Here is a 20989-nt window from a genome sequence, read left to right as displayed (position 1 = left end):
AGAACGATTTGGGCTTGATTTGGAGATTAGAGAGTCAACAGCTTATGGGTAGAAGTGAAGCCAAGGGACTGGAGTAGATTGTAGAGGTAAAGGGATGCTGTGGTATAAGAAACAGCCAAAGACAGGGCCTCGAGAATAACCGTGTCCAGAACAAAATTGGGCAGGAAAATAGGACAAAAAGCAACCGAAAAACAGTGTTCAAGAGAAAAAAAGGTAAGAAGAAAAAAAAGTTGGCTCAAAAATTAACCAACCCATATTCAATGTGATTTTTTAAATTGCTTTATTCAATTTGCTGGGTTCTCCCCATGTCTGTTTTACCTCACATGGAAAGAGCACTAAGTCTTTCAAGTCCTTCAGATACCATAGATAGATAAGTCCTGATTACCTGGAATGTTTAGAAAAGGGAACACTCTGATTAATTTTCAAGTTACTAGTTGGGGATTAGTTTCAGTAAGTGAATATATAATTAAATCTCCCTCTGTTCTCTAACTTTCAGTGCCCATTGTTCATTACTCTGTTGATTCAAATTTGCATTTTATTTGGCTTTGTCCCACTTTTCTTTTCCTCCCTCCCTCTCTTTGCTCAACTGCCTTTTGACACACTAGTCACGCATTACCCTAAGCAACCTTTTCCCCACATGTACCAGTCACCGTAGCTGTGTAACAAACCACCTTAAATCTGAGTGAGTACTTAAATGATGTTTATTTTGCTCATGAATTTGCCATTTTAACACAGCTCAGTGGACACAGCTCATTGCTGTTCCTATTTGCATCAGCTAGGATGACTCAATGGTTGAGAAATGAAGTGACCTGTGACATTTCCAGTGTCTTCTCTACCTTCTGTAGTCCCTGTAGAGTCGTTCCTCTATAGCTTCAAAGTACCCAGGCTTTCTACATTTAAGTTTAGGGTTCCCAAGGCCCAAGCTGACAGAGACAGAGACAGAGACAGAGAGAATAAGGGAAGAGAAGGGAAAGGGAGAAGGGAAGGGAGAAGAGAGAGAGAAAGAGATAGAAAGAGATTGAGAGTGAGCCAGCAGCAACTGTGGTTGTGGCTTTACCTTGTATGCCATATGGTATCACTTGTACCTCATTTAGTTTGTCAAAGCAGTTTCCATTAATCCACCCAGACTCAAGTGGAGAGACCTTGCCTCCTGATGGAAGAACATGACCATCACATTTTAAGAAGGGCATGTGGCTATGATCCATGTTGGTTCTCCCATATTTGTTAAATACAGTTTGCCACACTAGATAACCACTACTTTTACCCTCAGTCCGGCCTATTTGGGACCCCCACCCTCTGTGGGTCTGTCTCTCTATTAGGAGACTTGTGAGCCCCCTTTTCATCCTGTTCATGGTCATAACTTACTTCTTATCCATCTCTTTCCAGAGAAAAATGATTAGGACCATCTCTTAGTGAGAAAGAGAGCTAACTAAATTGTTCAAATTTACCTATATTTGGTAGTCTTTCCTAAGACCTATTGCTTTTATAATGGATAACAATTACCAGAATTTCCAATATGGTTGGATAATGGTATATTTTTAGACCTCAACAAATTGGAAGAGAGAGATGTTTGGCTGAGAGGACTTTAAGACACCCTCACAAAGATGACTTTCCAAATGTTATAAATCCATCTGCACGTCAGTCTTCTAGGGGGAATAAAATTGAATCTCTCAGGGCATACCCCAGAAGTTGTTATTTAAAGAATAAATCTAGGCTGTGACTTTGTTTTATCATTATTTGCTTTTTTCTCCTGAAAATTGAATTCTGAAGAAAGAATTTAATATTTAGGGAATCTGACCCAGGTTTTACAGTAGAGTAGCATGCCTATGGGATTCCTGGAAGTTAATGTAGTTTCCCAAGTAAATAGTTGAAAAAGTTAATGTATTTTCCAAAAGAAGTCTAAAGTTTCACCTGGGAGGTTTACTTTTTAAGCCTTCGTTCATGCATCTTCCTGATCCTCCACTTCTTTTGCAGAAAATGGCTCTGAAGACATTGATATACTTCCTAGTGGGCTGGCTTTTATCTCCAGTGTGAGTATTTTCCATGCTCCTCAGACACTCAGCTCAATAGCCAAATAGATACATTAACGTTGCAGACTAGGGCTGCCTGATGGACCCCTCCATGCTCATCCCAACTGTGGTTAAAACAGTCAACCAAAAAAGCCAAAACAGTATACCAGAGGGCTAATGGGATTACCACAGGAATGCCCAGGTTTGCTTGCCCCCCATGTGGGTAGCTCCCTATGGGGTTACAAATTCAGTAGGGTCTCAGTAAATGTCAATTCCTTTCCATTTGATTCCTAGACGAGTCTTCAGGTTTGTCCTGTTGGTGTCCATCCCCATCATTGCCCTATTTTGCTGGACCTGGGTTTCCGGTTGTCATGTCCTCACTAACTGGTATTATCTCAATGCCTGCCCGTGTTTGGGATTCGGGCAATATTTGAATCATATGTCAACCATGTTACTCAGTTTGAAAGCCTGCCCATTTTCCATCTTGGATTCCCTGCTATTCCTTCCAACTTTCAAAGACTAGTAGAGAAGGGCCTGCATTTTATTTCCAATACCACCTTCACGGGTTTGGGATGGTCAGGAAGCCATGTGAAGGACTGACAAATAAATATAAATAAATTAAATACAATAAGTTGAAACATATATGGTGTGAAGATAATGAAAATTGCTGTGTATTTATTGAACAGTTGAATGTTGGAATGTGGCCAAAATTCTGAACAAGCAAAATGACTCCATTTTCGTTGTGAACTCAGATTCTTGGGATTGCGTGTCTTAAATATTCCATTTTAACCAATAGAATACTACCAAATAACATGAATTTGAAAATCTATATCTTTTTGGCTAAAAGGGGATGCATATAATAACACTTAAAGGCCTGAATGTCTATAAATTCTCAAGTACGCACAGTATAGTAAGGTTTCTTTTGGATTTTAAATTGCTGTTGGTGGTGAGATGTGTCAGGGTCGGGGGGAGGTGGGAGGGATTTTATTTCCTTAGTTTTCCTGCAAAACCAAAACTAAAGCAAAAGCTGTCTAGAAAAGCTTGTCCTTTGTTGTCTTAAATTTTCTATTATCAATTTAGATGTTCAGCGTTATGCCACATACATAGACTTTTAAAAATGACTGATCTGCTTTTAGGAGGAAATATCTGTAGGTTCAGCTGTATGCTTCTTTTCTATTTTTGCCGGATCTAAAAGTACTGAACGGTCGCCGTACAGAAACTAGAGATTTTAACGGAGAAACATTAAACAGCGGGCTTTCAATCATAGAGCCCCTCTTTGCAAACTAACAAATGACTCCTAGGCTAAGGAAGAAGTTTTTCGCTTATTTTCAATCTCTTTGCACTGCAGTGAATTCAAGTCCTGGTTCTTGGTTTTTCCTCTCTCCCTTCCTTGCCTCACAGAACACGTTTGCAAGCTGCTGCTTTCATGAGAAGTTCTGCGCGACATTGGTAGTCAGTCTATAGAGAGGTGCCTAACAGGCTATTTGCTTCCTCACTGTGGGACTTGGCACGCTTCTCTTTGCCTGCCCTCTTCACACATGACAGAGCCAGCCCCTCACTCTCTGTCAGGCTTCCTGTGGCCACACTTGAGTTCCACAGGCAAGTCTTACCCCAACGCTCCTTCTGGGCGATGTACCTCTGCTGTGGTCCCTCATGTTCTCTGTGCCTAGGCTCGTCCCTACCACATCATATCAGACGTGCTCGCTTAGCGCTGCCTCCCCAGGTTTCAAGATCCTTGTGGCCAGAACTTTGTGGAGCATCTATGGCCATGCTCAGCACCGGACTTGCTCCCTGACAGGCGCAGGGTGCTTGACTGTTTACTGAATGTTTGTGCTGGTGAATGAGGGCAGTAGAGAAGTTCAGCACTGACTCACCCACACAGGTCACCACCTATGGGGGAAAATGAGATGCTGCCCCTCTAGGGGATTTTCACCATTTTCAGTGGCAAATGATATCCAAAGAATTGCTTGCACTCACTTGCTACAAATTCCTACCCAACTGCCTTACACAGAAAACCGGGTGCCTATGAAGCCATTACTTGGAAGTGTTTCATTCATTGTGAGACTTAAAGTAGGTCAAGTTTGTTTGCAACGTCTTACCCTTACTTACCTAATAAATCATTTCTGTTTTGAGAACACGCAGCCTTTGAACTAGCTGGCTGTGCCTTTGTTTGCACCAAGACTACGAAGATACTTGCTAAGGTAGTCTTCCTTGAGCTGTCTTCCCGAGTAGCATTCTCCACTGTCAAACCTTTCTTTATGGTGTGGCAGAAAGAGTGTACAATTAACGATGTGAGTGACTTAGGCAATTCACTTCTCTGGGCTTATTTTCCTTGGTTGAAAGGGAAGAGTTGATGTCTCTGATATTTTTTGTCCATTATCACCGTGACCTAAGTTGCTGGGCTTGGTGACAGCCTGACTCTGAGGAAAGGGTAGACTCGAAGCCTGAATTTCTTGGCCGAGAGCACTGGGGAGAACAGTGATGCCCTTAACTGAGAATAATAGACACGAATGAGGCAGGATTCAGGAAGAGAATGCTGACTTCGGTTCTGTCAATTTGATTTGGAACTGCTGTGAGGAGGAAGTTGGAAATGCAGGCTAGAGCTCCAGAGATAGGTTCCAGGTAAATGGGCAGACCTGAAGATAATTGGTATAGAAGAAATATCTGAAGCCTTATGAATAAGATCTGCAAGGGAAGAGTAGAGAGCAAGAAGAAAAGAGGGTTGGATGAGGATAGAAGGAGGAAGGGGCAGAAAGAAAAGCAGGACTTCTATCTGGAAAGTCTGCTTTTGACTTCTTGACAAGGCATAAAGGGGTACATCAGATGCCATGGAGACACAATAAGGAAAGGGGGAGGAGTTATCAAATGAGGTATTCTGGAGAGCACTGATAGGACCTCGATAGAGGTGCTTCTACAAATTGGTGAGAGTTGGAGCCGTTCAAGGCAGGCGACAAGACCAGGTGATGTTTCTAAGAAAGCAGACAGTGAGAGCTGAAGGCAAGTAAATGTGCATTTGAAGGAGAAGTAAAATTAGAAGATTTGTCTCAAGGAAGGGGAAATGAGCAATTCTTCAGGCAAACGAAGGGGGCACTGGTGAGAAATGGGGGATAAAGCAGGAGAGAGACTTGAAGTTCTAAAGACAGGTCCCCGAGAACAGGCAACCACGTAAGCAGGTGGGGGGAGTCATTAACTTAAGAACAGTAGAGGGAAACTCTATCCTTAAGAGAAGAGGAAGAAAGGAAGAAAATTGATGAAATTGAAGAATTACCAAGATAGAAAGGAGGGAATCAGAGGAAATTCATGTTGCGTGGCATGGTTTTATCTTTGGAGAAATAGGAGATAAGGTCATCCATTAAAGAGGAAGAAGGTGGGTGCTCTGGAAGATAATAAAATAAATCGAGGTGGATACCTGGGGAAGTGCAATAGATTACTATTGGAATGAACAAAAAGATTGACAAACGGTATTGAAGGTCTGATTGAAGTTGGGATGATAACTTTACAGAGGAAGTTTTCTACGTGATTTCAGACTGGCCCTATCTACGAGCGAGACCAGGGAAAGGGGAGTTGGTAGGAATCTCTCCTCCAGGTGAGGCTGACCTAAGAAAAAAATGAAGCCAAAATAGTGTGTCCTTGGATGGGCTTCTGCAATGTCATTGTTGTCTGGGGGAAAGCCAGGTTTCTGGTAATATTTAGGGATAGAAGAACTATTCTTTAAAAAAAAACAAAACCCTCAAAGTTGTGTGTGAGGTCGTTTGCAACTGAAGGTTGACTCCCCCAGGGGTGGGGTGAAGGGCAATGGGAGGGCTATTGTTGTAAGTAAGTGTGTGGAGAAGTGTGTGAGTGTTTATTAAAAAGGGACGGGAAGGGAAGACAGAAGATAGAGTAAGAAGGACATCATTTAAACTGACTATAAATGGGAATGAGGGTACAAGAAAAGATATAACATTGTTGATGTGAATATATATCAGAGTGATGGGGGAGGGTGTCAGGGAGGAAGAGGTTTTGTCATTGGTGTACCATCAACCAACCCCTAACTTCCACACAATGACCTGGGATGCAGCAAAGGCCCACTGCCTGTTATTGGCTAAAAGACCACATAATTGGTCCTTCCAGGAGAAAGAGCCACTATCCAAGTTACTGACATAACCTTTTTGCAATATTTGAAGAAAAGGATTCATGTCCAAATTTTCAGACATAACTATAGGGACAACATAGGTCAGAAATAGTCAACTTTACGGGCACCTAGGTGGCTCAGTGGCTGCCTTCGGCTCAGGTCTTGATCCCAGGGTCCTGAGATTGAGCCCCACAATGGGCTCTCTGCTCGGCAGGGAGCCTGCTTTCCCCCACCCACACTGCCCGCCTCTCTGCCTACTTGTGATCTCTCTCTCTCTCCATCAAATAAATAAATAAGATCTTAAAAAATAAAAGGAAAAAGAAACAGTCAGCTTTATGTTACTCGTTTCCCTATGTGAATTCTTGGCTGCTCCCACTCTTTGTGACTGTCTAATACAACGGATATAGGGGTGGGAGCAATACAATGAAAGCATGTACCCCTTCTCTCTGCTTTAAGGAGGGTTAGTTGCTGACTATCAGGACTATAAAGGACAGACTCTCAGGGCTTAGCAATCCTACACTTCTTCCCATTTTATAAATGAGGAACCAGAGGCATAGGCAGGCCGAGGGACTCACACAAAGTAGCCCAGTCTAGTGTCTTGCATTACACTTTTTGGCTTCATCCCTTCTCTCTATATGAGTAATTGAATCTGGGTTCTTCCCACATTCCCATTTCCATTCCCAATGGCCCAAGTGTCATTGGTAATCCCTCAGATCAGATAATGGCATCAGCTGACAGCGTGAAAAATCCCAGAAATCTAAAAGGAATGCAGAGTTTTGAATATTGTTGTTAGGCTTTGAGATTTGAGCTCCCATATGAAATATTGTGAAGCAGATATATGCGCTACTTATTTTATATTTTTTACAGGGATTAAAATATCCAGGCATGCCAAGCTTTGCACCCGATGAGCCAGGACAAATTTTCTTGATGGATCTGAATGAGCAAAACCCAAGAGTCCAGGCACTAAACATCAGTGGTGATTTTGACAAAGCATCATTTAACCCACATGGAATCAGTACTTTCATCGACGAAGGTAAAGCCTGAATGTTTTTAAAATAAGGGGTAAATGAGGGAAATAAAAGACACTCAAAACCTCCGTGACTCAATGTGTATGTGAAAGGAAGGAAAATTCTACTTTACCAGAAAAAGGTATATTTGTAAAATAATAAAATGTGTACCAAACATTTGTAAACCCCACATTAAAGAAGGGAAACCAGAAGGTAGTCATTCCTTCTTCTTCTTATCTCCTCCTCTTTCCTTTTGGCCTTCAAAACCAGTTTGGAGATGGTTCTCAGAAATCTAACATAGAAACTCAAAGTCCTTTGAAAATAATTGTGTGTGACATTAGAAAACATTTCATGAAAGAAAACAAGATGAACTAGACTTCATCAAAATTAAAAACTTTCTGCTTCAAAAGACGCCATGAAGAAAGTGAAGAAATAGCCCAAAGAATGGAAGAAAATATTTGCAAATCATATATCTGATAAGAGGCTTGTATCCAGAATATATAAATCATTCTTACAACGCAACAACAAAAAGACAGCCCAATTAAAAAACGGACAAAGGATCTTAGTAGACATCTCCAAACAGATATGCAAACGGCCAATAAACACATGAAAAGATATTTAATATCCTTGGTCATTAGGGAAATGCAAATCAAAACCATAATGAGATGGCACTCCCTTCCCACTAGGATGGTTATAATAATAATAATAAAAAAAGCAGACAATGACAAATGTTGGCAAGGATATGGGGAAATTGGAACGCTCACACTTTGTTGGCCAATTTTGAAAGCATTTTGGCCATTCTTCAAAATGAACACAGAGTTACCATACGATCCCCGAACTCCACCCCTTGGTATGTCCCCAAGAGAACTGAAAACATAGGTCTACACAAAAACTTATACACAAACGTTCTTGGCAGCATTATTCCTAATACCCCAAGGGCGAAAATAACCCAAATTCTCACCAAGTGATGAATGTATATACAATAGGATATTATTTGGCAATAAAAAGTAATAATGTTCTGACATATACCACAACATGGATTAACTCTGCAAACATTATCTTAAGTGAAAGAATTCAATCACTGAAGGCCACATAGTGTATGATTACATTTATATCAAGTGTGTAGAATTGGCAAATTCATAGAAACAGGAAGTAGCTTAGCTGTTTGCAGGGGCTGGGGGAAATGTGGAATGATATCTAATGGGTTTGGGCTTTCTTTTTTGGGTAATAAAAATGGTCTGGAGCTAGAGAGTGGCTATGGTTGTATAACTCTGTGAATATACCAAAAGCCACTAAATTGTACATTTTAAAAGTTTGAGCTTAACAACAATAAATTATATCACACAAAAACTGTTGCAAAAAATCTAGGTTATTAATACATTGTACTTACTTTAACACAACAGTTTCTGGTGTGATTTGCTACTTGTTCACAGTTCATCATTACTGACTAATTTAATTTTTAGATATATGTGAATCTATAGGACACATGGAAAATAAAAACAGTGAGACCTTACTTATAGTAGCTATGTGAAGGGAAGGCCAAATGGAAGAATTTTTTTTTTTAAGATTTTATCTATTTATTTGACAGACAGAGATCACAAGCAGGTAGAGAGGCAGGCAGAGAAAGAGAGGAGGAAGCAGGCTCTCTGCTGAGCAAGAGCCTGACGTGGGACTCGATCCCAGGACCCTGGGATCATGACCTGAGCCGAAGGCAGAGGCTTAACCCTCTGAGCCACCCAGCAGTTGCCCCAGCAGTTCAGAATTTTTAAAGAAATTGTGTGTTAATTCTTTCAAATACGTACAAGAGCTACAATGTATTGTTAAGAATACATTTGTTTGAGTGATTTTATTGAATAAAAAATGAATGATTAATAATTATTAATCTACTCATCCAACAGATCTTTGTTTAATTCCTTTGGTCTGCACCAATAGACTTGTTTTTTGTTCTTTGTTTTTAGATTTTATTTATTTATTTGACAGACAGAGAGCACAAGTAGGCAGAGAGACAGGAAGAGAGAGAGAGAGGGAAGCAGGCTCCCTGCCGAGCAGAGAGCCCAATACGGGGCTCGATCCCAGGATCCTGGGATCATGACCTGAGCCAAAGGCAGAGGCTTAACCCACTGAGCCACCCAGGTGCCCTGGCTTACTGATTTTTAATAAGTGGGTTCCTTTTAAAATTTTCACATATAATTTACTTATTCCTCAAAATAAAACACTGGGCCCAACCTTGATACTTCTCCTCTTCCTGCCCCATTCAGTCACCTAGTTCCAAAATTCTGTCCAATTTACCCTTCAAGTATGTCTCCAAGCTGTCCACCTCTCTCTGTCCTTGATGCCTCCATCCCCTCCCAAGCCCCCAGCCTGTCTTCCCTGGATTCTATAATGGCCCCCTGACTAGACCTTCCCTCTTATACCACCTCCATCCATTTTCATAAGCAAGAGTTATTTTTCATGCAAATTGCATCATGTCCCTCCCTTCTTAAAATTCGCCAGATTGTTTCCATTACTCCAGAGAACAATACCTGTGTGTATTCTGGCATGTGGGTGTTTTCTCCAACCTCACTGGATACCACCTTCCCCTTGACTCGCTGGGCCAGCCACACTAGATTTCCTTTAGACCTATAAAATGCTCCATGCCTCAGGCCCTTTGCATTTGCAGTTCCTGCTGAATGGAATGTCTTTCCACCACTTCTGACTTATTCTTCCTCATCATTCAGGCTTCAGCTTAAATATCACCTTCTCAGCGAGCCTTTCCACTATCTTGTTTCCACGTGTGAACCTTATTATTTTTCTTCTCAGTATAATCCTTCTTTTAGCACTTATCAAAATGACAATTAAAGTTTTTTATTAATATTAAATGATACCAACCTTCTTTCATTTTCCTACCATTGCCCTGTAGTGAGCTCCTTCGCATCTTTAGATCCAAGCTTGTCACTCTTTAAGTGGGTGCCACTCTATGAAGAAGACATCTCCTCTCTCCAGTATTCTTGTATTTACTATTTCCTCTGTGTTCTCTTCTCTGGAATATAATCATCATAAAATCATATGTGGCTTGTTTATTGCTGGATTCCCATAGTCTAGAACAGTGTTTGTTGCATAGTAGGTGCTCTATGAATGTGTGTTGAATGAATAAATTAGTGAGCCCCACGAGACAGGGCAGATATTAACACTCAGTTTTATAAATGGAGAAATGGAGTTTGAAGAAATGTAGTGACATGTGACTTCACATCTGTCATTAATAGAAGGCAATTCCAGAAGTAGAACCCAAGTGGTCTTCTTTCTAATCCTGTACCCTTTACTTGGGTGAAATTAGGGCTCCAAGCTCTATTTAAATTATCTGAGTCACCATTTTTTTGTCTGACCCTCCCCAACACCTTCATTGGAGAAAGTATAATGAGTGACCAAATTAACTTGGAGCTATTTTACTGCATGGGATAATGTTAGGGATGAATTGTTACTATTATTATTATTATTATTACTATTGAGGCATGGGGAGTAGGCGCTTACTTTTTTCTTTCGTTTGTTTTTGTTTTTGTTTTTTGAGATGGAGCCAGTTTACAGATTAACCCTCAAGCATTTAATCAGACTTTCAGAAGCTGAATATATTATGGTTGCAATCTTATTTTAGTTACTAGTCACTTTCCTTAATTATGCATTTAATAAGGGCAAAACATTACCCATAAATCGAAATGGAATGAGAAGACAAAAACCAAAAATTTTCTTACTGAGCATCTGTTATATGGAAGGAAGGGTCCAGTAGAAGCCTAAAGAAGGGGTAAAACTGGCACCACACATATAATGCTCACGCTGTATCTGGCCACAGTGTCTGGCTGAAGGGCCACGTGGGGGCTGAAATCCAACTCAGGCTTTGCTTGCCAAGCCTCAGGCCCTCGAACTGAGCTGGGTCAGACTGAAAGAGTCACCTCTGAGGCAGTGCCTTTCCTTAAGTAGGGTTAAGGTACCTGTGTGTTTCAGGGGCTCTGAGTATAACCCCTGCATCTCAGGGCTGGTGCTTGGTCTACGTGATCGGGAACTCATCAAGAATGGAATAGGGAACATGAATACAGACCAGGCCCTGCAGGGGGAGGATGGGGCCAGGCTCTTTCAAACTCCAAAGCTCTTCTGAGCTAGAGCTTCTGTCAAGTCAGAAAACAGTATTTTGAGAAAACGTATTACTACCCTCCATGCTGTCCCCAGCAGTTCACATTTTAATATGAACAGAGGGGAACATTCTTGAGGTTGGCAGTACCCAGAATTGACTAGTCTTCTTTCTCTTGGCTTTATACTTACTTCTGTGTCCATTGGGATCATTAAATATTGTTGTTGCAGCCTTAGATGGTGGACTTGTGTCAGAACTTTCTTCTCTAGCTGAGACATGTTCCTTCTTTTAAGATAATTATATAACCCTGACCTTTCTTGAACATGTGTTGCAATGTTGGCATTTCTCAAAGAAAGGAATTCTCAGCACCCGCTTGCTTACATGCACCCACTTTTTTTGTTGAAGGGCCACCTTGGGAAATCACATATGTCCATGTACCATTGTAGTTCTATACCTTCCTGTTGGAGAGGGTATGTAAGTGAGGATCAGGAGACCATTGAGAAACATCTGGGCTTGGTTCTGCCACTTGGTGGTGGTGAAATTGCTGCTGAGTGACTCACCTTCTGAACCTCAATTGTCTCAATAAAATGGGGATCCTAGGGTGCCTGCATGGCTCAGTTGGTTAAGCAACTGCCTTTGGCTCAGGTCATGATGCTGGAGTCCTGGGATCGAGTCCCACATCAGGCTCCCAACTCCACGGGGGCTCTGTTTCTCCCTCTAACCCTCTCATGCTCTCTCACTCTGTCTCTGTCTCTGTCTCTCTCTCAAATAAATAAATAAAATCTTTTTTAAAAATGGGGATCCTAGCAGGTGTACTGGGGGACCAAATGCAAGGTGTATAAGAAAAGTGCTTGAACATGACCAAGTTGTACACCAAGTCTAGGAATATAATAACAGTTGCAATAGAAGTAAACTTCTTGGAAATTATGCCTTTTTTCCACCTTAGACAAAACTGTGTATCTTTACGTTGTGAATCATCCCCACATGAAGTCCACGGTGGAGAAATTTAAATTTGAGGAACAACAACATTCTCTTGTACACTTGAAAACTATAAAACATGAACTTCTCAAGAGGTATGGAATTAAAGTATTTTGCACTTCTATTTATTTTGCATCTCTGCTGTGTGCTTTGTTTTCTTTGGTTCAGCAGGCTTAAACTTTTGTTTTGCAGCATTTTTTTCCTAAAGCTTTCAAGAGGTTCCCATGGTGACACTGCCCAGCATCTCACTAGAAATTGCTGTATTCAGTATTGAATATCTTTATATTCTCCAACTCTCTGAAAGCATTTTAATCCTATAAAGGTGTTCAATTAGATTCCCAGCTCTAATTCCATCCTCTGTACCACAACAATGCAATACTCACTATTGGGCTCTCTTCAAACACCTACACCTTTTTCTAGTTGTCCCAGTAGGTTGTGTTCTGAGAGCCTTACCAGCTGGGTGTTATAACCAGCCTCCAGATGGGCCATTCCTTTGTTTGATAAAAGCTTTAGGACAGGATTTGAAAAAAGGCTATCAGCTCATATAAAAATTCACATTTACTAAACATTGACTGTGTGCCAGGCCCTGTGTCAAAATAGTTCATTTAATTCTCCCAACAGCCTTTAGTAATAGGCATGAATAAACTGGGACCTAAGAAATTTGGGGTTAAGTTACCCAAATTACATAATTTGTAAGTGGCAGAACCAGGGTGTAAGCCTCGATTGGTCCGAATTAAAAGCTAGACTCTCGGTCATAGTGATGAACATCCTTTTTACTCTGTTGAGAAAAATAGTTTAGTCTTTTAGTGTGTAGTTTGCTTGTTCTAAGGCTGTAACAAACAAGAAGGAACTTGTCTTTTATAAAATGGACTCAATGCTGAAAGACAGTAGAGGTTAATCTTTCCCGGGATAGAGGATCAGGAAAAGAAAAGGAAGGAAGTTCACTGTCTTTCCTTTGCTGTCTTTCTCAAGATCATGTATGAATTTCTCCCTGTAGAATTAGGAATGACAAAAGCAGAGGGCAGAAGAAAAGAAGTGGGGGTCACTGAACTCTTTCCATGATGAGTTGCACTGGGTTCAGAGGCACAGAAGGGACCAGGACCACCACGGAGTGACTGAGAAACTGTGGGCAAATCTCTCAACCTATGCTTCAGTGTCCTTAGTGAAATGGGGTTTCTGTCACTGGCTTGACTTACCCAACTGGTGATGGTGACCTCTGACCTCACTGAACGAATTCCTTTCAGTGAAAACATAGCATGAGGGAAAACTTAATAGGCAACTACTTTTTTTTTTTTTTAATTTATTTATTTGACAGACAGAGATCCCAAATAGGCAGAGAGGCAGGCAGAGACAGAGGAGGAAGCAGGCTCCCTGTGGAGCAGAGACCCTGATGCAGGGCTCAATCCCAGGACCCAGGGATCATGACCTGAGCCGAAGACAGAGCCTTTAACGCATTGAGCCACCCAGGCGCCCAATAGGCAATTACTTTATTGGAGAGTTACCACCCCAGGACCCAGAAGAAAGGGATCAGCCTGAGGTAGGGAGAGGCGGGTGTGATGGCTTGAACTATGTCCTCTCAAAAAGATATGCTGAAATTCTAACCAGCCATCCCTCCACCACAACATCTCAGAATATAACCTTGTTTAGAAATCAGATTACTGCAGATATACTTAGATAAATGAAGTTATATTAAAAGTGGGGGTGGATCCTTAATCCGATATGACTTATGTCCTAATAAGAAGAAAGACAGACAGGGAGAATGCCTGTGGAGATAGAGAGTGAGATTGGAGTGAAGCATCTACAAGGTAAAGAATGTCCGGAGTGACTAGCAGCTAGAAGAGACAAGGACGGATTCTCCCATCGAACCCTCAGAAGGAGCATGGCTCTGTCAGCACCTTCACTTCAGAGGTCTCACCTCCTGCGAGACAGCAAATTTCTATCGTCTTCCACTCCCCAGTTTGTGGCACTCTGTCACGGCAGCGCTAGGAAGCTCATGCAGAGGAGAGGCTATGGTGAGTGTTAATGAAGCCAGCCACTGCCAAGTGCAGCTGCTTGAAATCATAAGATTGTCCTCCTGTAGGCAACATGAGCCTCATTTTCGGACAATCTGGCTGCCATAAGAAAGGGAGAAGAGTTTATTCACCAGTCCCATCTCCTGAGAGCCGAAGTTTGCCCCCAGAGGGTATTAACTCCTGAAAATTCTTGATTGTGCATGTGCAAGTCAAGCCTGGTGATTATCCCGTGCTTTGGCCTCATCACAGAAGCCTGGAAGTAGGAGCCTGAGGCCAGTAATAAAAATGAGGTAAGGGTCTGTTAGAACCAGGCAGAGCTGGTTGGAGGAGTGCCATCTGGAACAGAGCAGGTGAAGTTTGGAGGACCTAAAGAGTACTTTTGAGAGGTGCCCCGGTACTCAGTCTTAACCAAGCAATTCAAGCGGTAGAAAAAGGTGCTCTGGGATCTAACTTAACCTGTGGTGTCTGCCAATACTTTTTGGAAGAATGAATGCTTAAGCTGAGACCCAAAAGATGAGTAGTCTAATGATCTTGGAAAAGTCATTGTAAATCAAAACCTCAAAGTATTTCCTGATTCATCCAAAATTTTTCTAAATTCAATTGAAAAGTATTTCATTTTTTACACTTTTTCTCTTTTTTCTTTTACTTCTTTTTTTTTTTACATTTTTTTCAAGTCACCATCTCTTTTTTCCTTTTCCAAAATGTAAATGACTTTATTGCTCTTTACTCTTATAGGAGTATGGCTTGTTTCATTTAAAAATTTTCATAATACCAAAGACTATAAGCAAGAAAGAATAGCACTCACAATCCCAATTATAAAGGTCAGGATGGACTGGGTTATGTTACAATAACAGCAAAGAAAAACTATAAGGTTTTTAGTGGCTCAAAACCATAAATTTTGTTTTGTTTTCTTACTCATGCTACATGTCCAATGTAAGTGATTCAAGGATTCAATTTTATATTGTCCTCCTATAGGGCCCTAACAGGCCACACTTTCAGTCATCAGAAAAGTTGCTGGTTACTGCCACAGAGTAAGGGATGCATGGTGGATCTCATACTGGCCTGTCTTCCTTCCGGAAGCCACACACATCACTTCATCTCACTGGCCAAAAGCAAGTCATGTGCCTGGGCCGAACATCCAGGGCATGGAGAAATCTAATCCTAGAAGAGAGTGAACCAGAGCTATTGATGACCACCGATAATAACCATTGTTGCACTGTGACCATTGCACATAACCATGATTGACATTTACAAGTCAATGATTTGGAACTGAGGGGTTTTTTTTATGTGTATTTATGTGTTTTTGCTGACTTCTGTGGAAGGGAAGATTGAGAAAATAATAAACAGCTCAAAGAAAACCCATCAGGTGCAATGAAAAATCATGTCCTTTGTGTGGAATTTCTTCATTCATACTGCTTTGTGTATACTTTTTCAAACTGATGAACATAAAGGTCTTTGAGATTCAGTGTTTTTGACAACAGTCTAGATATTTAAATACACCATGGGTTTTTCTCTCTCTCTCTTTCTTATTTTCACTATAGCCTGAATGACATTGTGGTTCTTGGACCAGAACAGTTTTATGCTACAAGAGACCACTATTTTACCAACTTCTTCTTGGTGCTGTTGGAGATTATCCTGGATCTTCGTTGGAGTCATGTTCTTTTCTATAGTCCAAGAGAGGTCAAAGTGGTAGCCAAAGGATTTAGTTCTGCCAATGGGATCACAGTCTCACTAGACAAAAAGTAAGCTTTTTATAATTTTCCAATACTTTGCTCTTGACATTTTAGTGGATTCCTTCCTTTGAGAGGTGGTTACCTCCTTAAGTTTAAGTTGTCGCTGGATAGGTGGACAGGTTGGGTGTGTTCACTCTATGTTTGATCATAAACACACCATTTGCCCTCTTGCATGTTAGCCCCCCCCCCAACACACACACAATGAAATGAAGGATGTGGATTCAAGGATGTGAGGTCCTTGGTCCGATTTAACATGTGACTCTAGAAGCAGTTACCCAACACACTGAAAAGGAGAATAAATGCCCAATATCTCTGCCTTTATGAGGCTGAAAGGTGTTTAACTACTTACACTAAGTTGACTTACCCAAAAGTTATTTTTAGAGAAGGAGACCTGACTTAGATTGGGCATTGTGACTGTATCAATTTCATATTTACTGATACACAACAGCAGACTTTTCTAAATATGATTTTATGCAGCATGAAATTCTATGAGAATCTCTTTTAAAGTGTTTTAGATTGGATGGTTTTTTTGAAAAAGAAACGTACCCCATGAATATTACTATGTGCATTTGAGATAATAGAGATGATCCCTGTAGAAAACATCTCTAAGTTCCACTTCTTTTTAAAAAATGAGTATGATTGACTTTCATGGTCATCTGATACTTCTTTGTAAGCACTAGTTTCTTGTGGAAGTACAGACTCTTTTGACTTAAAATAAAGAGGTCTGCTTAACTCCACACAATTTAAGGAATACATTGTGGCTCCGAAGTAATGAGACTGAGCTTATATGTTACCTAGAAACACCAAGTTCTTTACTTTATAGTCACATCTCATATTTAATGCTTACTTCAAGCTCTTGAAGAATACTAAAAATAAGTTTCTGTTATCTTCTTGTACCGTGCTTTAGAAAGACATTTCAGGGGCACTTGGAACCCTTGTGAATTGTTAGACCTCTCCTCCAAAGTAAAAGTTAATGTCATCTCTCATTACTACTTGCTTACATCTAAATGCTCTTTTCTTCAAAGATTTATCTACACAGCTGATGTAACTGCTCAGAACATTCATGTCCTGAAAAAACACGAGAACTGGGATTTAACTCCAGTGAAGGTAAAAGTCTCCTGGCTTGCCTTGTCCCCTCACCATGTGGCCTCTTAGATCGGTTCCTACGCCTGACCTTGGAATGTGCTCCTTGAATGCAGGAAACATGACCATTTTAGAAGAATATCGGTGAGATTGTGCTTGAACTTCTAAAATTCAATAGTAAGGCCCTTAAAAAGACCCATTTTAGGAGCCAGAAGGAGCTGGTGGGAGGGAGGAAGGGTCGAGAAGAAAGTTGAAACCACGTCTTTGTATTTCCTGTTTGTTGGAAGGTGATACATCTGGGCACCTTAGTGGATAATTTGACGGTGGATCCAGACACGGGAGATATTTGGGCCGGATGCCATCCTGACGGCATGAAGCTGCTGGCCTATAACCCTGCAGATCCTCCAGGGTCCGAAGTAAGTGCCTGTATTTCTCTGAGCTCACAGGCAAAGCTGCAAGAACAATTGTTGAGGTGACTTGGGAGAATTTAGTGGGTCACATGCAGTGTTCCAGAACTGAACAAGTTCTGCATATGGAAAAAGCAGAGATTTTAGCAGGATGGAGAGTTACAGCCCATTAACCTTTTCAGGTCTCCTGATGCCAATTTCATACCAGTGCTAGACAACATGTCCCATCCTTGCAGGAGCTGTGCTTGTTATTGGGAAGAAGAGATAAGTAGGAGCTTCATTATTCACACTGACATAGCTTGCCATATCATATTTCTAATCAGGATGTAGGCTCTGAGAAGGGCCTGAAGTTAGGCAAAGGGAAAGTCCTATGTGGGACCATCTGCTTTCACACTACTATGAAGCTCAAAAGAAAGGATTTAAATGACTGTAGTCTCAAAACAAAACTAGTTTTGCCAGCAGGTTCTAATATATATGATAGTGTTGAAGAATGTCTCATTTTAAAGATGCTATTTGTGTTATTTAAATCTCTTCTAAAACAGCTGTGCCTGGGTGACTCAGTCGGTTAAGCATCTGACTCTCCATATCAGTTCGGGTCTCTATCTCAGGGTCGTGAGTTCAAACCCTATGTTGGGCCCCAGCATGAGCATGGAACCTATGCAAAAAGGAAAAAGAAAAAAAAAATCTTCTAAAACAATAGCGTATACCATTGAATTTTATATGGCATTAAAAATAGGAGGAGAATTTTCTATAGCTTTGAGTTTAAGAATAACAAATCTCTAGTAAATTCAATATAGATATAAATTCCTGGCACACAAATTCTGAGAGATTAATTCACAAAAATTTATTGAGTGCTTATAGTGGGCCAAACTTTATTTTAAGGCCTGGAATGTGTCAGAAAACAAAATATACAAAGATTTCCGCTCTTCTGGAGGGGGAATTGACAATGAACAATAAGCGTAAGAAGTAAGTGAATTATATCGCAAGCTTGAAGGTGGTAAGTTCTATGGGAAAAAAAATATAACAGGGTAGAGGGGATCAGGATTTCTGTGAACAGGGGGATGGGCAGTCCTATTATTAAATAAAGGAATCAAGGTAGACCTCATTGAGAAGGTAAGGTTTGGAGAAAGATATAATGTTTGAATCTAGGTTTGGGGAGTTGGGAAATTGAGATTCAAATCCCAGCCTGGTAACTGGCCCTGGTAAATATCCCGATTTCTGCTTCCAATATTGCTCTTCCTCAGTTAAAAGGAAGAAAAATCTGTTTCTCTAATTTATTAACATATTAATCACAGCTTCTTAAAAACAGACAAACAAGCAAGCAGAAACATCAAAAACAAAAGCAGAAACAAAAGTTCAGTCTGAATCTAGAGCCTAAAGAACTGTTACCCCAGGCTACCAATCTACCTGGGCTTCAGACACACGCCCCCCAAAAGTGAGCCATATTACTCTTTACAAACACCCAATAATGTCTGCTGTAAGAGAATGAAAATATGATCTAGAGCATGTCTGGAAAATTGTTCAGGATCTTTCTCTTGTCTCTGTTTTCAAGTTCATCATACATTTATTGTAGATAAGGCTTCTTCCTTCACAATCAATGACACCCTTCCCTTGTGGTTGAGGCTTCACTTTTCTATCTACGTGAGTTCCAAGTTTGAGTATTTTCATGTAACTAACCTGAGATGAAGTTATAGGATCTTCCTTAAGATGAAAAGACAAAACTCAACTCAACTCTGTTCCTAATAAGTGTCGATACATGCTCATGACTCATGAATTTCTAATTGGTTTTCTTTAATTCCTATCATGTGCTGTTTCAGTGAACTTCCTCCAGGCTATTCAGAAAACTGAGCTCTTACATGTTTACTGATGAACAAACTTAAGTGTGTTGATCTTGAGAATCAGTAACAGTAGTAGGTGGGATGTGTCAGATTGACTTCCAAAGTGTGCATTCTTTATGCTTCTGAGCCACGTTATGGATATGAGGGGGGGGTTCCAGCTGGGACAAGTACCACTGTACTGGTTACGAGATTAGGTTGGCTTGCTAACAGAGTGTCCCTTCATCCTCTCTGTCTTGTGTTTCCCTCCCCATACAGTAGGCCTAGTCAAAGGCAAGACCCTTTCTCCAGAGGAACACTATTCACTTGAGAATTAGATAAGAACGGCCACTGGTTCTCACCTCCTTCTTCTATAGGAGATGTCCGAACTATCGAAATTGTGTAAACAGTCTTGTTGGGAATTTGGTGAATGTCAGTAACCAGTCCACTTGACTGCACAGACATAATTAGAACATTAATACTTTCATCAGAATACCCCCCCAAAAATAATTGTACACAAATTTCAGTGTATCGATTTCTGGGAACGATATTAGTCCTGGAGTATTGGAGAAGGAAAATGTCCCTGGCAGCTGTTTGCTCGTGTAGCATACTGACGAATAATCTTTTTCTTGACAGGTACTTCGCATCCAGAATGTTTTATCTGAGAAGCCTAAAATCAGCACCGAGTATGCCAATAATGGCTCTGTGCTTCAGGCAAGCACCGTGGCTTCTGTGTACCACGGAAAACTTCTCATAGGCACGGTATTCCACAAAGCTCTGTACTGTTTGCTCTAGACTCCAAACATCCCCAAAAGTCTTGTCAACCAAGGAAACACAAAATGACAAGCAGCAAGATAAATGTGTTTATTTGGGGTCTTAGGGCTTGCAAACATGGGAGACATGGATTCGACTAGAATTGAAAGCGTGCTGCAGAGAGACAAAGAGGTTAGAGTTTTTAAAGAGGAAAGAAGAGATTTACCTAAGTTGTTTGAAGAAAAGGTGCTTGGTGTTGGTATAGTTACAGTGACACTAAGCTGTGTGTGGCTGGTTGCTAGGGCAAGGCAGAAAGTCCGTTCATGTCCATCTTAACTCCTAGTAGATGCCTGGGACTTGCGCTGAGCTTAGCGAAAATTCTGAGAATTTGATCCAGAACAAGTGCATAAGCCCCATCTCCTCGGTGTCATCCCGGCTCCCTTTTAAATAACTCTCTTAGTAAACATTTACTTGATTTTATTGTCTCTGTTGTCAATCTTCATGTTTAGTAAAAATAAAAAAAAAATTACGGGCACCTGGGTGGCTCAGTCAGTTTAGTGTCTGCCTTTGGCCTGGGTCATGATCCCAGGGTCCTGGGATCGAGCCCCACATAGAGTTCCCTGCTCAGCCAGGAGTCTGCTTCCCCTCTCTCTCTGCCTCTTCCCCAGCTTGTGCTCTCCCTCACTCTTTCTCTCAAATAAATAAATAAAATCTTAAAAAAAAAACAAAACCAAAAACACAAAACACCCTCACTCATATAATAAGTGAAACTGTACAGAAATGACAAAACCAATAATAGTGTGCCCGGCTTTTCTTATGCAAAGAAGCCTAGCGATTATGTAATGCCCACCAAGTCCTAAGTCAAGTGAGTGACAGTCCAGTAAGAAGCCAGACTTCTCAATGCTTTTTGTCCAGTATCCCCAATATTCTTTCTACAGTAAGATGTGCATGCTCTGGTGAGTGAGCATTCCAGCTGACCC

General features: G+C 40.9%; 1 protein-coding gene across 1 annotated transcript in view; it reads left to right on the top strand.

Annotated features, from left to right (window-relative positions):
- Positions 1-20489, top strand: part of PON3 (paraoxonase 3) — a 28270-nt gene extending 7781 nt beyond the window's left edge. The window contains exons 3-9 of the mRNA XM_004767850.3: positions 1975-2030; positions 6991-7156; positions 12176-12302; positions 15761-15961; positions 16978-17059; positions 17323-17451; positions 19893-20489. Of these exons, the coding sequence (XP_004767907.1) occupies positions 1975-2030; positions 6991-7156; positions 12176-12302; positions 15761-15961; positions 16978-17059; positions 17323-17451; positions 19893-20051 (920 nt within the window). The 3' untranslated portion in view covers positions 20052-20489. The remainder of the gene's footprint in view (positions 1-1974; positions 2031-6990; positions 7157-12175; positions 12303-15760; positions 15962-16977; positions 17060-17322; positions 17452-19892) is intronic.
- Positions 20490-20989: the final 500 nt, after the last annotated feature.

The sequence above is a fragment of the Mustela putorius genome, unplaced genomic scaffold, assembly GCF_011764305.1.
Source record: "Mustela putorius furo isolate JIRA1106 unplaced genomic scaffold, ASM1176430v1.1 tig00003845_pilon_pilon_pilon, whole genome shotgun sequence".
NCBI lineage: Eukaryota > Metazoa > Chordata > Mammalia > Carnivora > Mustelidae > Mustela > Mustela putorius.
The sequence above is the reverse complement of the archived record's forward strand: the minus strand, read 5'-3'. Positions and strand labels throughout refer to the sequence as shown.